The sequence below is a fragment of the Hemitrygon akajei genome, chromosome 2, assembly GCF_048418815.1.
Source record: "Hemitrygon akajei chromosome 2, sHemAka1.3, whole genome shotgun sequence".
NCBI classification, from domain to species: Eukaryota; Metazoa; Chordata; class Chondrichthyes; order Myliobatiformes; family Dasyatidae; genus Hemitrygon; species Hemitrygon akajei.
The window spans coordinates 146,541,925-146,556,341 of record NC_133125.1 but is presented as its reverse complement, the minus strand read 5'-3'; the positions used below and the strand labels follow the sequence as shown (position 1 = coordinate 146,556,341).

At 50.0% G+C, this 14,417-nt stretch overlaps 2 protein-coding genes across 9 annotated transcripts in view; both read right to left on the bottom strand.

Annotated features, from left to right (window-relative positions):
* LOC140716556 (uncharacterized) overlaps nucleotides 1-14,417 on the bottom strand; it is a 42,097-nt gene that overhangs the window by 15,510 nt on the left and 12,170 nt on the right. For 4 of the 8 annotated variants that reach the window (XM_073029384.1, XM_073029416.1, XM_073029425.1 and 1 more), the window contains exons 2-9: nucleotides 11,839-12,099; nucleotides 10,321-10,593; nucleotides 9,762-10,025; nucleotides 9,106-9,135; nucleotides 5,786-6,046; nucleotides 4,295-4,567; nucleotides 3,728-3,991; nucleotides 3,064-3,093 (exon numbers count right to left, since the gene is read on the bottom strand). In XM_073029384.1, the coding sequence (XP_072885485.1) occupies nucleotides 3,064-3,093; nucleotides 3,728-3,991; nucleotides 4,295-4,567; nucleotides 5,786-6,046; nucleotides 9,106-9,135; nucleotides 9,762-10,025; nucleotides 10,321-10,593; nucleotides 11,839-12,099 (1,656 nt within the window). The remainder of the gene's footprint in view (nucleotides 1-3,063; nucleotides 3,094-3,727; nucleotides 3,992-4,294; nucleotides 4,568-5,785; nucleotides 6,047-9,105; nucleotides 9,136-9,761; nucleotides 10,026-10,320; nucleotides 10,594-11,838; nucleotides 12,100-14,417) is intronic. The other 4 variants (XM_073029399.1, XM_073029391.1, XM_073029439.1 and 1 more) reach the window with 4 other exon arrangements.
* On the bottom strand, nucleotides 6-3,054 carry LOC140716603 (uncharacterized). Its single transcript, XM_073029447.1, has 2 exons — nucleotides 2,798-3,054; nucleotides 6-2,706 (listed from the first exon to the last, which is right to left on the bottom strand). Exon 2 carries the CDS (start codon nucleotides 2,623-2,625, stop codon nucleotides 1,543-1,545), a length of 1,083 nt encoding a protein of 360 aa, XP_072885548.1. The 5' UTR covers nucleotides 2,626-2,706; nucleotides 2,798-3,054; the 3' UTR covers nucleotides 6-1,542.

The following is a 14,417-nucleotide window of genomic DNA, read 5'->3' as shown; positions in this document are numbered from 1 at the left end:
GGAGCCAGAAGAGAGAGTCAGAGAAGAACCTATACCTGAAACCAGCACCCAGAGACCCAGGATGCTGAGCTCGACCCCCGACCCCCTGAGAGAATCGGAGTCCTAAAACCGGAGAATCAGGTCTGACCCTTCACCCCAAGGGGCATTTGAAATGCATCTGAAGACAGTGAGACCAGAAGACCTTAAGACAAAGGAGCAGAAATCAGCCATTTGGCCCATCGAATCTGCTCTGCCATTTCATCATGAGCTGATCCAATCTCCCCTTTAGTCCCATTCCCCTGCCTTCTCACCATAACCTTTGATGCCCTAACTACTCAGATACCTATCAATCTCTGCCTTAAACACATCCAAAGACTTGGCTCCACTGCCACCTGTGGCAACAAATTCCATAATTCACCACACTCTGGCTAAAATTTTTTTTATTTCTCTGTTCTGAATGGGCGCCCTGCAATCCTCATGTTATGTCCTCTCGTATTAGACTCCCCTACCATGGGAAACAACTTTGCCACATCCACTCTGTCCATGCCTTTCAACATTCAGAATGTTTCTATAAGGTCCACCCTCATTCTTCTAAACTCCAAGGAGTACAGTCCAAGAGCAGTCAAACAATCCTCATATGTTAACCCTCTCATTCCCAGAATCATTCTAGTGAAACTTCACTGAAACCTCTCCAATGTCAGCACCTCCTTTCTTAAATAAGGAGCCCAAAACTGCACACAGTATTGCAAGTGAGGTCTTATCAGTGCTGTATAGAGCCTCAACATCACATCCCTGCTCCTATACTCTATTCCTCTAGAAATGAATGCCAACATTGCATTTGCCTTCTTCACCACTGACTCAACCTGGAGGTTAACCTTAAGGGTATGGTGCACGAGGACTCCCAAGTCCCGTTGCATCTCAGAACTATGAATTCTCTCCCCATTTAAATAATAGTCTGCCCGTTTATTTCTTCTACCAAAGTGCATGACCGTACACTTTCCGACATTGTAATTCAGTTGCCACTTCTTTGCCCATTCCCCCAATCTATCCAAGTCTCTCTGCAGACTCTCTGATTCCTCAGCACTACCAGCCCCTCCACCTATCTTTGTATCATCAGCAAACTTAGCCACAAAGCCATCTATTCCATAATCCAAATCTTTGACATACAACGTAAAAAGAAGCGGCCCCAACGCGGACCCCTGTGGAACAGGGCAGTCAACCAGAATGGGATCCCTTTATTCCCACTCTCTGTTTCCTGCCAATCAACCATCGCTCTATCCACGTATGTAATTTTCCCGTAATTCCATGGGCTCTTATCTTTTTTAGCAGCCTCATGTGCGGCACCTTGTCAAAGGCCTTCTGAAAATCCAAATACACAACATCCACTGCATCTCCCTTGTCTAGCCTACTTGTAATTTCCTCAAAAAAATTGCACTAGGTTTGTCAGGCAGGATTTTCCTTTAAGGGAATCATGCTGAGTTCTGCTTGTCTTGTCATATGCCTCCAGGTACTCCATAACCTCATCCTTGACAATCGACTCCAACAACCTCCCAATCACCGATGTCAAGCTAACAGGTCTATAATTTCCTTTTTGCTTCCTTGCCCCCTTCTTAAATAGCGGAGTGACATTTGCAATCTTCCATCCTCCGGAACCAGGCCAGAGTCTATCGACTTTTGAAAGATCATTGCTAATGCCTCCGCAATCTCCACTGCTACTTCCTTCAGAACTCGAGGATGCATTCCATCTGGTCCAGGAGATTTATCTACCCTTAGACTATTCAGCTTCCTGTGTATTTTCTCGGTTGTAATTGTGACTGCGCATATTTCTCTTCCCTGACACCCTTGAATGTCCGTGATATTGCTGATGTCTTCCTCAGTGAAGACTGATGCAAAATACTCATTCAGTTCCTCTGCCACCTCCTTATCTCCCATTACAATATCTCCAGCATCATTTTCTATCGGTCCTATATCTACTCTCACCTGTCTTTTACTCTTTATAAACTTGAAAAAGCTTTTAGTATCCTCTTTGATATTATTTGCTAGCTTCCTTTCATAGTTCATCTTTTCCCTCTTAATGACCTTCTTAGTTTCCTTTTGTAAGCTTTTAAAAACTTCCGAATAATCTGTCTTCCCACTAATTTTTGCTTCCTTGTATGTCCTCTGCTTTGCTTTTACTTTGGCTTTGACTTCTCTTGTCAGCCACGGTTGCATCCTTTTTCCATTTGAAAATTTCTTCTTCTTTGGAATATATCTGTCTCGCACCTTCCTCACTTCTCGCATAAACTCCAGCCACTGCTGTTCTGCCATCCTTCCCGCTAGTGTCCCTTTCCAGTCAACCTTGGCCAGTTCCTCTCTCATGCCACTGTAATTTCCTTTACTCCACTGAAATACCGACACATCGGATTTCGGTTTCTCTTTCTCAAATTTCACAGTGAGTTCAATCATGTTGTCATCACTGCCTCCTAAGGGTTCCTTCACTTCCATCTCTCTAATCACCTCTGGTTCATTACACAATACCCAATCCAGTACAGCCCATCCCCTATTGGGCTCAACAACAAGCTGTTCTAAAAAGCCATCTCGTAGACATTCTACAAATTCTCTCTCTTGAGATCCAGTGCCGACCTGATTTTCCCAATCCACTTGCATGTTAAAATCCCCTACAATTAACCTAACACTGCCCTTCTGGCAAGACTTTTCTATTCAACACGTACAAACAAGCTGGATGAACTCAGCAGGTTGGGCAGCATTCGTTGATTTTTCAGTGGATGCTGCCCGACCTGCTGAGTTCATCCAGCTTGTTTGGACGTGTTGATTTGACCACAGCATTGCAGAGTACCTTGTGTTTTCTAAGCCTTTTCTATTTCCTTCTGCAATTTGTAATCCACATCTCTGCAGCTGTTTCGAGGCCTGTAGATAACTGCCATTAGGGTCCTTTTACTCCTGCGATTTCTTAGCTCAACCCATAAAGATTCTGTACCTTCCGATTCTATGTCAACTCTTTCTAATGATTTAATATCATTTCTTACTATTAAAACATGAACAATGTAACACAACCATTCCAGCTGTGATTTACAGTGAACTTACTTTTGGTGGGATTGTAGCCTTTGTTCCCTGCTGAAAAACACAGACAGATAGTGAGAACGCTCCCACATCCCCAACATATAACCAGATAGATTCAGTACCTGTCCAGTGGGCACTGAATCCCAATCAAACCGAACTCAAGGTACAATTTGTGAAAGGAGACACATCCAACAGGACCAGCAGGGGCCCTAACTCATTGTAAGGCCATAGAAACATAGAAAACCTTAGGTAACATGGACAGCCAGCTTTGGCTTTAAACAGGGAAGCAATGTCTAATACCAAAGAACATCCTTGTGAGGTTGATTGAAAGGAAGTACAGTGGGAGGATGTCAGAGGGGTGTGTGGGACACTGTTGTGGTGGTGCTGGAGACTGGCACAGTAAGGACAGTTCTGAGACTCTTAGTTAGGCACATGGATGAAAGAAAAATGGACAATTTGTGAGAGGGATGTGTTCAATTGACCGTGGAGTGGGTTAAGAGGTCGGCACAACTTTGTGGGCCAGAGGGCCAATACTGTGTTATACAGTTCTGCTCCAGGACCCTACAGAGAGAGGCAGAAACAACACGGATACTTTTATAGTGGGAGAAGGAAAAGTGGTGGGGAATGGTGGGGTGAAGATGGGCAACGTTGGATGCTCATGTACCACACAGCCAGTGGTGTTTCTTACCAAGGAACAGGACAAGGGGCTCAGGGAGACCCCGGTGTTCCACCCAACAGGAGAACATCGCAGTGTCCGTGGGCTCCACCTGCACCGTCCTGGTCAGCTGGTAGGTGTTGTCGTGATTGGGCAGGATCCCGTGGGAATGGGTCTCCTCTAGAGTCCGGCCATTCCGCAGAATCGTCATGTCAATGGACTGAGGGTAGAAGCCAGTGGCCACACAGGAGAGGAGGCTGCCATCCTTGGAGGTGGTGAACCAGACTTCGGGGGGATCTGGGATGGGGGAGAAAGAGGAAGCATTAAGTGGAGGTAGAGAGTGGATGGGAAGAGGAGATTGTAGGGAGAGGTTGCAGAGGAGGTGGTGGTGGCAGAGGTTGTGGCGGGGGGGCAGTGGAGGTGGCAAGGGGTGGGCAGTGGAGGTGGCAAGGGGTGGGTAGGGGAGGTGGCAGGGCAGAGGTTGTGGCGGGGTGGGCAGGGGAGGTGGCAAGGGGTGGGCAGGGGAGGGTGGAGATGGGGGTTGCAGACATTGAATTCCACTCCCAGGCACACACATTGACCACTCCCCCACACACTCACTGGGTTGCAGGTGACTCTCCCCGGCCCTGACGTATCTCTTCAACCATTCGATGCACTCCTGCTCCAAATATCTCTTTCTCTCAAGATTGACAGCCGTGTTCTGGTCCCACTTGTCTTTGGTGATGACACCCCAGGGCACAGGGGTCACCCACACCATCCGGTCCTTGTCGAAGGAGATGAAGTCTGACCCGTCCCAGCCGTACTGATCGAACCCGGTGGTGGTCCCGTCGTCACGGAGCTCACAGCCGTACATCCTCTGGAGAAAGTGGATCCCTGGAACACATCATCCATTGGTGAGTTGTGGGGCTGCGGACAGCTTTCCGTGCCGCAGATGTGGCTCATTCTTCCACTCCCCCAGGTGGAATCAATATTCACCCCACACGTTCCCCCATCCTTCACAGTCCCTACTGTCACCGCTGCACAGACCCCATCGTCACTTCTGCACTGCACCCCACCATTGACCCATCCCTACCATTACCTCCCATGTCACCCCTCACCTTCTGCACAGTCCCCACCCACACCCAACCATCACTCTGTCTCCCCACCACTGCACTTGACTCCTGCCCTATCCCTACCGTCACCCACACCTCCCCACCCTGTATGATCTCTACCGTCAGCCCCCACACAAAACCTACCATCACACCAGCTCTCCAAAATCCCCACTGTCATCCCCCACAATCCCTGCCATCCCACCACCACAATTCCTTACGTCACCTCCAACCAGCCCCACAATGCCCACCATCACTCCCACAACAGCCCCCACCCCATATGGTCCCTAACATCACTCCCTCCCCCCTCGCACCCGCACTCTCCCCAACATCACCTCCCACAACCCTGCACATTCCCTATCATCACCACCTCCCCCAAAACACTCTTTATTGTCAAACCCCTACCCCAACACTGCCCCTACACTCGCCCCCACCCCGCTCAAAACTTACCATCAACTGCCACCCCAACACAATCACCACTGACTCCCCTGCCACCCCCTCAATCCCTAACATTGCCCCTGCCACCCCTTGCAGAATCACTGACGACACCCCCACCATCCCTCCCACATTCTCTAACATCCCCCTGCACACCCCCATGATCACTAATGTCACCCCTGCCACCCCACACTATCCCTAACGTCACCACTGCCATCCCCCACAATGCCCAACAATACCCCCGCCACCCAAATCCCTAATGTCATCCCTCCCACCTCTCCCACATGTCCTAACGTCACCACTGCAAGCCCACAATCCCTGTCACCACTGCTAACCCCCACAATCCCTAATTCACAGCCCACAATCGCTAATGTCACAGCCAGCACCCCCACCACAATCTATTGCAATACCCCCACCCCAATCCCTAACATCACCTCCACCACCTCACAAACCCCACCGTCACCCCCGCACCCCTCCCATCCCACAATCTCTACCATTACCCCCCTAATCCCCAACACCTGTGTGCTCCCCTCTGCCACCCCTCCCCCCAGCATGGTTCCCCACTCACCACCCGTCTGGTTGGTCCGCATCATGAAGGTCTGGATTTTGACCTGGGCCCACTGCTCGTGGCTCCGAGAGATCTGTGTCTCCCGTTCCCAGTAGTCGGGTCCCTGACTCTCCGCCATCCACTGCTGACGGGGAACCGTCCGTCCCAACACACTGTCGTAGTAAATGATCTGCTCCTCGTCCACATACCCGACTGCCATGAACTCAGGAACCCCCGACCCCGGGGTCACCGCCGTGTAGAAATGACGGAGAGAGTGAGAGCCTGGAGCCAGAAGAGAGAGTCAGAGAAGAACCTATACCTGAAACCAGCACCCAGAGACCCAGGATGCTGAGCTCGACCCCCGACCCCCTGAGAGAATCGGAGTCCTAAAACCGGAGAATCAGGTCTGACCCTTCACCCCAAGGGGCATTTGAAATGCATCTGAAGACAGTGAGACCAGAAGACCTTAAGACAAAGGAGCAGAAATCAGCCATTTGGCCCATCGAATCTGCTCTGCCATTTCATCATGAGCTGATCCAATCTCCCCTTTAGTCCCATTCCCCTGCCTTCTCACCATAACCTTTGATGCCCTAACTACTCAGATACCTATCAATCTCTGCCTTAAACACATCCAAAGACTTGGCTCCACTGCCACCTGTGGCAACAAATTCCATAATTCACCACACTCTGGCTAAAAAAATGTTTTTTATTTCTCTGTTCTGAATGGGCGCCCTGCAATCCTCATGTTATGTCCTCTCGTATTAGACTCCCCTACCATGGGAAACAACTTTGCCACATCCACTCTGTCCATGCCTTTCAACATTCAGAATGTTTCTATAAGGTCCACCCTCATTCTTCTAAACTCCAAGGAGTACAGTCCAAGAGCAGTCAAACAATCCTCATATGTTAACCCTCTCATTCCCAGAATCATTCTAGTGAAACTTCACTGAAACCTCTCCAATGTCAGCACCTCCTTTCTTAAATAAGGAGCCCAAAACTGCACACAGTATTGCAAGTGAGGTCTTATCAGTGCTGTATAGAGCCTCAACATCACATCCCTGCTCCTATACTCTATTCCTCTAGAAATGAATGCCAACATTGCATTTGCCTTCTTCACCACTGACTCAACCTGGAGGTTAACCTTAAGGGTATGGTGCACGAGGACTCCCAAGTCCCGTTGCATCTCAGAACTATGAATTCTCTCCCCATTTAAATAATAGTCTGCCCGTTTATTTCTTCTACCAAAGTGCATGACCGTACACTTTCCGACATTGTAATTCAGTTGCCACTTCTTTGCCCATTCCCCCAATCTATCCAAGTCTCTCTGCAGACTCTCTGATTCCTCAGCACTACCAGCCCCTCCACCTATCTTTGTATCATCAGCAAACTTAGCCACAAAGCCATCTATTCCATAATCCAAATCTTTGACATACAACGTAAAAAGAAGCGGCCCCAACGCGGACCCCTGTGGAACAGGGCAGTCAACCAGAATGGGATCCCTTTATTCCCACTCTCTGTTTCCTGCCAATCAACCATCGCTCTATCCACGTATGTAATTTTCCCGTAATTCCATGGGCTCTTATCTTCTTTAGCAGCCTCATGTGCGGCACCTTGTCAAAGGCCTTCTGAAAATCCAAATACACAACATCCACTGCATCTCCCTTGTCTAGCCTACTTGTAATTTCCTCAAAAAAATAGCACTAGGTTTGTCAGGCAGGATTTTCCTTTAAGGGAATCATGCTGAGTTCTGCTTGTCTTGTCATATGCCTCCAGGTACTCCATAACCTCATCCTTGACAATCGACTCCAACAACCTCCCAATCACCGATGTCAAGCTAACAGGTCTATAATTTCCTTTTTGCTTCCTTGCCCCCTTCTTAAATAGCGGAGTGACATTTGCAATCTTCCATCCTCCGGAACCAGGCCAGAGTCTAACGACTTTTGAAAGATCATTGCTAATGCCTCCGCAATCTCCACTGCTACTTCCTTCAGAACACAAGGGTGCATTCCATCTGGTCCAGGAGATTTATCTACCCTTAGACTATTCAGCTTCCTGTGTATTTTCTCGGTTGTAATTGTGACTGCGCATATTCCCTGACTTCCCTGACACCCTTGAATGTCCGTGATATTGCTGATGTCTTCCTCAGTGAAGACTGATGCAAAATACTCATTCAGTTCCTCTGCCATCTCCTTATCTCCCATTACAATTTCTCCAGCATCATTTTCTATCAGTCCTATATCTACTCTCACCTGTCTTTTACTCTTTATATACTTGAAAAAGCTTTTCGTATCCTCTTTGATATTATTTGTTAGCTTCCTTTCATAGTTCATCTTTTCCCTCTTAATGACCTTCTTAGTTTCCTTTTGTAAGCTTTTAAAAACTTCCCAATAATCTGTCTTCCCACTAATTTTTGCTTCCTTGTATGTCCTCTGCTTTGCTTTTACTTTGGCTTTGACTTCTCTTGTCAGCCACGGTGGCATCCTTTATCCATTCAAAAATTTCTTCTTCTTTGGAATATATCTGTCTCGCACCTTCCTCACTTCTCGCATAAACTCCAGCCACTGCCTTCCCGCTAGTGTCCCTTTCCAGTCAACCTTGGTCAGTTCCTTTCTCATGCCACTGTAATTTCCTTTACTCCACTGAAATTCCAACACATCGAATTTCGGCTTCTCTTTCTCAAACTTCACAGTGAGTTCAATCATGTTGTCATCACTGCCTCCTAAGGGTTCCTTCACTTCCATCGCTCTAATCACCTCTGGTTCATTACACAATACCCAATCCAGTACAGCCCATCCCCTGGTGGGCTCAACAACAAGCTGTTCTAAAAAGCCATCTCGTAGACATTCTACAAATTCTCTCTCTTGAGATCCAGTGCCGACCTGATTTTCCCAATCCACTTGCATGTTAAAATCCCCTACAATTAACCTAACACTGCCCTTCTGGCAAGACTTTTCTATTCAACACGTACAAACAAGCTGGATGAACTCAGCAGGTTGGGCAGCATTTGTTGATTTTTTAATGGATGCTGCCCGACCTGCTGAGTTCATCCAGCTTGTTTGGACGTGTTGATTTGACCACAGCATCACAGAGTACCTTGTGTTTACTAAGCCTTTTCTATTTCCTTTTGCAATTTGTAGCCCACATCTCTGCAGCTGTTTGGTGGCCTGTAGATAACTGCCATCAGGGCCCTTTTACTCCTGCGATTTCTTAGCTCAACCCATAAAGATTCTGTACCTTCCGATTCTATGTCAACTCTTTCTAATGATTTAATATCATTTCTTACTATTAAAACATGAACAATGTAACACAACCATTCCAGCTGTGATTTACAGTGAACTTACTTTTGGTGGGATTGTAGCCTTTGTTCCCTGCTGAAAAACACAGACAGATAGTGAGAATGGTCCCACATCCCCAACATATAACCAGATAGATTCAGTACCTGTCCAGTGGGCACTGAATCCCAATCAAACCGAACTCAAGGTACAATTTGTGAAAGGAGACACATCCAACAAGACCAGCAGGGGCCCCAACTCATTGTAAGGCCATAGAAACATAGAAAACCTTAGATAACGTGGACAGCCAGCTTTGGCTATAACCAGGGAAGCAATGTCTAATACCAAAGAACATCCTTGTGAGGCTGATTGAAAGGAAGTACAGTGGGAGGATGTCAGAGGGGTGTGTGGGACACTGTTGTGGTGGTGCTGGAGACTGGCACAGTAAGGACAGTTCTGAGACTCTTAGTTAGGCACATGGATGAAAGAAAAATGGACGATTTGTGAGAGGGATGTGTTCAATTGACCGTGGAGTGGGTTAAGAGGTCGGCACAACTTTGTGGGCCAAAGGGCCAATACTGTGTTATACAGTTCTGCTCCAGGACCCTACAGAGAGAGGCAGAAACAACTGTTATAGTTGGAGAAGGAAAAGTGGTGGGGAATGGTGGGGTGAAGATGGGCAACGTTGGATGCCCATGTAACTTACAGCCAGTGGTGTTTCTTACCAAAGAACAGGACGAGGGGCTCGGGGAGACCCCGGTGTTCCACCCGACAAGAGAACATCGCAGTGTCTGTGGGCTCCACCATCACCATCGTGGTGAGCTGGTAGGTGTTGTCGTGATTGGGGAGAATCCCGTGGGAATGGGTCTCCTCCAGGGTCCGGCCGTCCCGCAGAATAGTCACGTCGATGGACTGAGGGAAGAAGCCAGTGGCCACACAGGAGAGGTGGCGGCCATCCTTGGAGGCGGTGAACGAGACTTCGGGGGGATCTGGGGTGGGGCAGAAAGCGGAAGCATTAAGTGGAGGTAGAGAGTGGATGGGAAGAGGAGATTGTATGGGAGGGTTGCAGAGGAGGTGGCAGGGCAGTGGAGGTGGCAAGGGGTGGGCAGGGGAGGTGGCAAGGTAGAGGTTGTGGCGGGGGGGCAGGGGAGGTGGCAGGGCAGAGGTTGTGGCGTGGGGGCAGTGGAGGTGGCAAGGGGTGGACAGGGGAAGGTGGAGATGGGGGTTGCAGACACTAACTTCCACTCCCAGGCACACACATTGACCCCTCCCCCACACACTCACTGGGTTGCAGGTGACTCTCCCCGGCCTTGACGTATCTCTTCACCCGTTCGATGCACTCCTGCTCCAGGTATCCCTTCAAACCCTGGTTCATGGCCGTGTTCCGGTCCCACTTGGCCTTAGTGATGACACCCCAGGGCACAGGGGTCACCCACACCATCCGGTCCTTGTCGAAGGTGATGAAGTCTGACCCGTCCCAGCCATACTGATTGAACCCGGTGGTGGTCCCATCGTCACGGAGCTCACAGCCGTACATCCTCTGGAGAAAGTGGATCCCTGGAACACATCATCCATTGGTGAGTTGTGGGGCTGCGGACAACTTTCCATCCTGCAGATGTTGTTCTTTCTTCCACTCCCCCAGGTGGAATCAATATTCACCCCCACACATTCCCCCATCGTTCACAGTCCCTACTGTCACCGCTGCACAGACCCCATCGTCACTTCTGCACCGCACCCCACCATTGACCCACCCCTACATTACTTCCCATGTCACCCCTCACCTCCTGCACAGTCCCCACCCACACCCTACCATCACTCTGTCTCCCCACCAATGCACTTGACTCCTGCCCTGTCCCAACCGTCACCCACACCTCCCCACCCTGTATAACCTCCACCGTCAGCCCCCACACAAAACCTACCATCACACCTGCTCTCCAAAATCCCCACTGTCATCCCCCACAATCCCTGCCATCCCACCACCACAATTCCTTACGTCACCTCCAACCAGCCCCACAATGCCCACCATCACTCCCAGAACCCCCCACCCCATATGGTCCCTAACGTCTCTCCCTCCCCCCTCGCACCCACACTCTCCCCAACATCACCTCCCACACCCCTGCACATTCCCTATCATCACCACCTCCCCCAAAACACTCTTTATTGTCAAACCCCTACCCCAACACTGCCCCTACACTCACCCCCACCCCGCTCAAAACTTACTATCAACTGCCACCCCAACACAATCACCATTGACACCCCCGCCACCCCCTCAATCCCTAACATTGCCCCTGCACCCCTTGCAAAATCACTGACGACACCCCCACCATCCCTCCCACATTCTCTAACATCCCCCTGCACACCCCCATGATCACTAAAGTCACCCCTGTACATCTCCATGATCACTAAAGTCACCACTGCCACCCCACACTATCCCTAACGTCACCCCTGCCAACCCCTACAATGCCCAACAATACCCCCACCACCCAAATCCCTAATGTCATCCCTCCCACCTCTCCCACATGTCCTAACGTCACCACTGCAAGCCCACAATCCCTGTCACCACTGCTAACCCCCACAATCCCTAATTCACAGCCCACAATCGCTAATGTCACAGCTGGCCTCCCACCTCAATCCATTGCATGACACCCACACCAATCCCTACCATCACCTCCACCACCTCACAAACCCCACTGCCACCTTCCACACCCCTCCCACCCCACAATCTCTACCATCACCCCTCTAATCCCCACACCTGTGTGCTCCCCTCTGCCACACCTCCCCCCAGCATGGTTCCCCACTCACCACCCGTCTGGTTGGTCCGCATCATGAGGGTCTGGATTTTGGCCTGGGCCCACTGCTCATGGCTCCGAGAGATCTGTGTCTCCCGTTCCCAGTAGTCAGGTCCCTGACTCTCCGCCATCCACTGCTGACGGGGAACCGTCCGTCCCAACACACTGTCATAGTAAATGATCTGCTCCTCGTCCACATACCCGACTTCCATGAACTCAGGGACCCCCGACCCCGGGGTCACCGCCGTGTAGAAATGACGGAGAGAGTGAGAGCCTGGAGCCAGAAGAGAGAGTCAGAGAAGAACCTATACCTGAAACCAGCACCCAGAGACCCAGGATGCTGAGCTCGACCCCCGACCCCCTGAGAGAATCGGAGTCCTAAAACCGGAGTATCAGGCCTGACCACTCACCCCAAAGGGCATTTGAACTGCACCTGAAGACAGTGAGGGTCCATATTCCTGATCACATCTGCAGTTCCCTGGCTGAGCTGCCTATATCCATGAGCTGTGGTGTCCCGACCAGGTGATGGAGCGGGGATATGAAACAGGACATGTTCACCAGGACCAGACTGGTTAAATCATCAGTGTGTCTCTCTGAGGTCAGGGTAAGTGGCTCTGGGAGGATAGGGATGTGCTCCGTGCAGGTGGGAATACTCCCAATCGGTGTGAGGACTCGTATGCGTTCCCTCCCTGGTTTAGTTTTTCCCTGCTCTCAGTGGAGAGACCAGCTGAGAACTTGCACCAAGTTCCCCACCAGTAGCAGCACTCTCCCAGCTCCTGTAGAGTGCTTCTCACTTCACCTCTGACCCACAGTGACTCCTGGGTACAGTGCTCCTGGGATTATAGACAGGATGTCCAGAGGGTGGGGCATTACATCTCCCGCAAGAGGGTGACCTCTGTCCCATGTGCCGCTGCCTCTGGAAAACCACATTCAAAGCAGAGAGAGGATCTAAATGCAGGACACACTATCCATTGATGGACAGGACGTCGCTTAATCAACAGTACCAGAGGCAACAGTGGGACAGGAGGAATTTGTGGGATCACTGGTAGAGGAAAGCAATAGGAAGGGTAGGAAAAGAAGATGCGGCCATTCTGTGAGATAACATTTGGCCTTTAGTGAAGAGATTGCACGGTAATGTAGCAGTTAGCAAAGCACTTTACAGCATCTTTGATCTGGGTTCAATTCCAGCTAAACTCTGCAAGGAGTTTGAACGTTCTCCCCATGAATGTGTGGATTTCATCTCAGAGCTCCAGTTTCATCCCACATTCAGGTGACTATTTTCCCTGCACAGAGTAAAGACAGAGGATAAAAATATTGGAGATGAGTCAGACCATCATTGGTCTGTCTCGTCTGCAGGATATGGGAGTACAGAGACATTTCCATGCCTCATTAACTACTCTTGCGAGATGTGCGTCCAGCCACGGCTCATCGCTGACCACACAGAGTTGCTGGACTCACTATGGGTCACCTTGGATGCAGAGAATCTGGTCGAAGGTCCACTTAGTGATCTGTTAACACTGCAGGTCCAGAAAGAGGAGGTGTGTAACCCCCAGGCAGGGCGGTAAGGACAAGCATGTGGTACCTGGAACACTCAGAGATCAATGCCCTCTCAGCAAGCACACCATGTTGGATACCGATTTCCCAAAGAGAAGCACAAACAACTGCCGAGATGGATCTTTGTACTTTTCCTATCCAAGTACCTTTTAAATGGTGTTAAATTACAAACAAGAGAAGGCCTGCAGATGCTGGAAATCCGAGCAACACACACAAGGTGCTGGAGGAATTCAGCGGGCCAGGTAGCATCTATTGATAAAGTGCTGTGGACCCTTCGGCAGGACTGGCGAAAAAAAGCTGAGGAGTAGATTTCAAGGGTGGGGAGGGGGGAGAGCAAAACACAAGGTGACACCTGGGTGGGAGGGAGGAAGTAAAGACCTGGGAAGATGGTTGGTGAAAGAGACAGAAGGACATGGAAGAAATAAAAAGAGTGAAGGATCACCAGACGGAGGCAATGGGTGAGCATGGAGATGAGGTAAGAGAAGGGGATGGGAGATGGTCAGGATGGGGGGGGGGTTGGGGGGGCATTACCAGATGTTTGAGAAATCGATGTTCATGCCATCAGGTTGGAGGCTAACCATCCTGTTCCTCCAACCTGAATATGGACTCGTCACGACAGTGGAATTAAAATGGATGGCCACTGGGAGATCCTGCTTGTTCTGGCGGATGGAGCGTAGATGCTTGGCGAAGCGGTCTCCCAATCTACGTCGGGTCTCATTGATATACAGGAGGCCACACCGAAAGCACATGACACTGTATATGATCCCAACAGACTCACAGGTGGAGTGTTGCCTCATCTGCAAGGACTGTTTAGGGCCCTGGATGGTAGTGAGGGAGGAGGTGTAGGGGCAGGGGTAGCACTTGTTCTGCTTGCAAGGATGCTCAATGGGATTTTCAATCACCGGTTCTTCGACTTCCTCACGTCCTGCGAGGATCGGAAGGTCGCCCGTCTGCAGACCACCAAACCTATTGACTCCTATGCCAGCAGGCCCAGACGTCTCCAGACTGCGATCTCTGCTGCTGACCTCAACGGCTCTA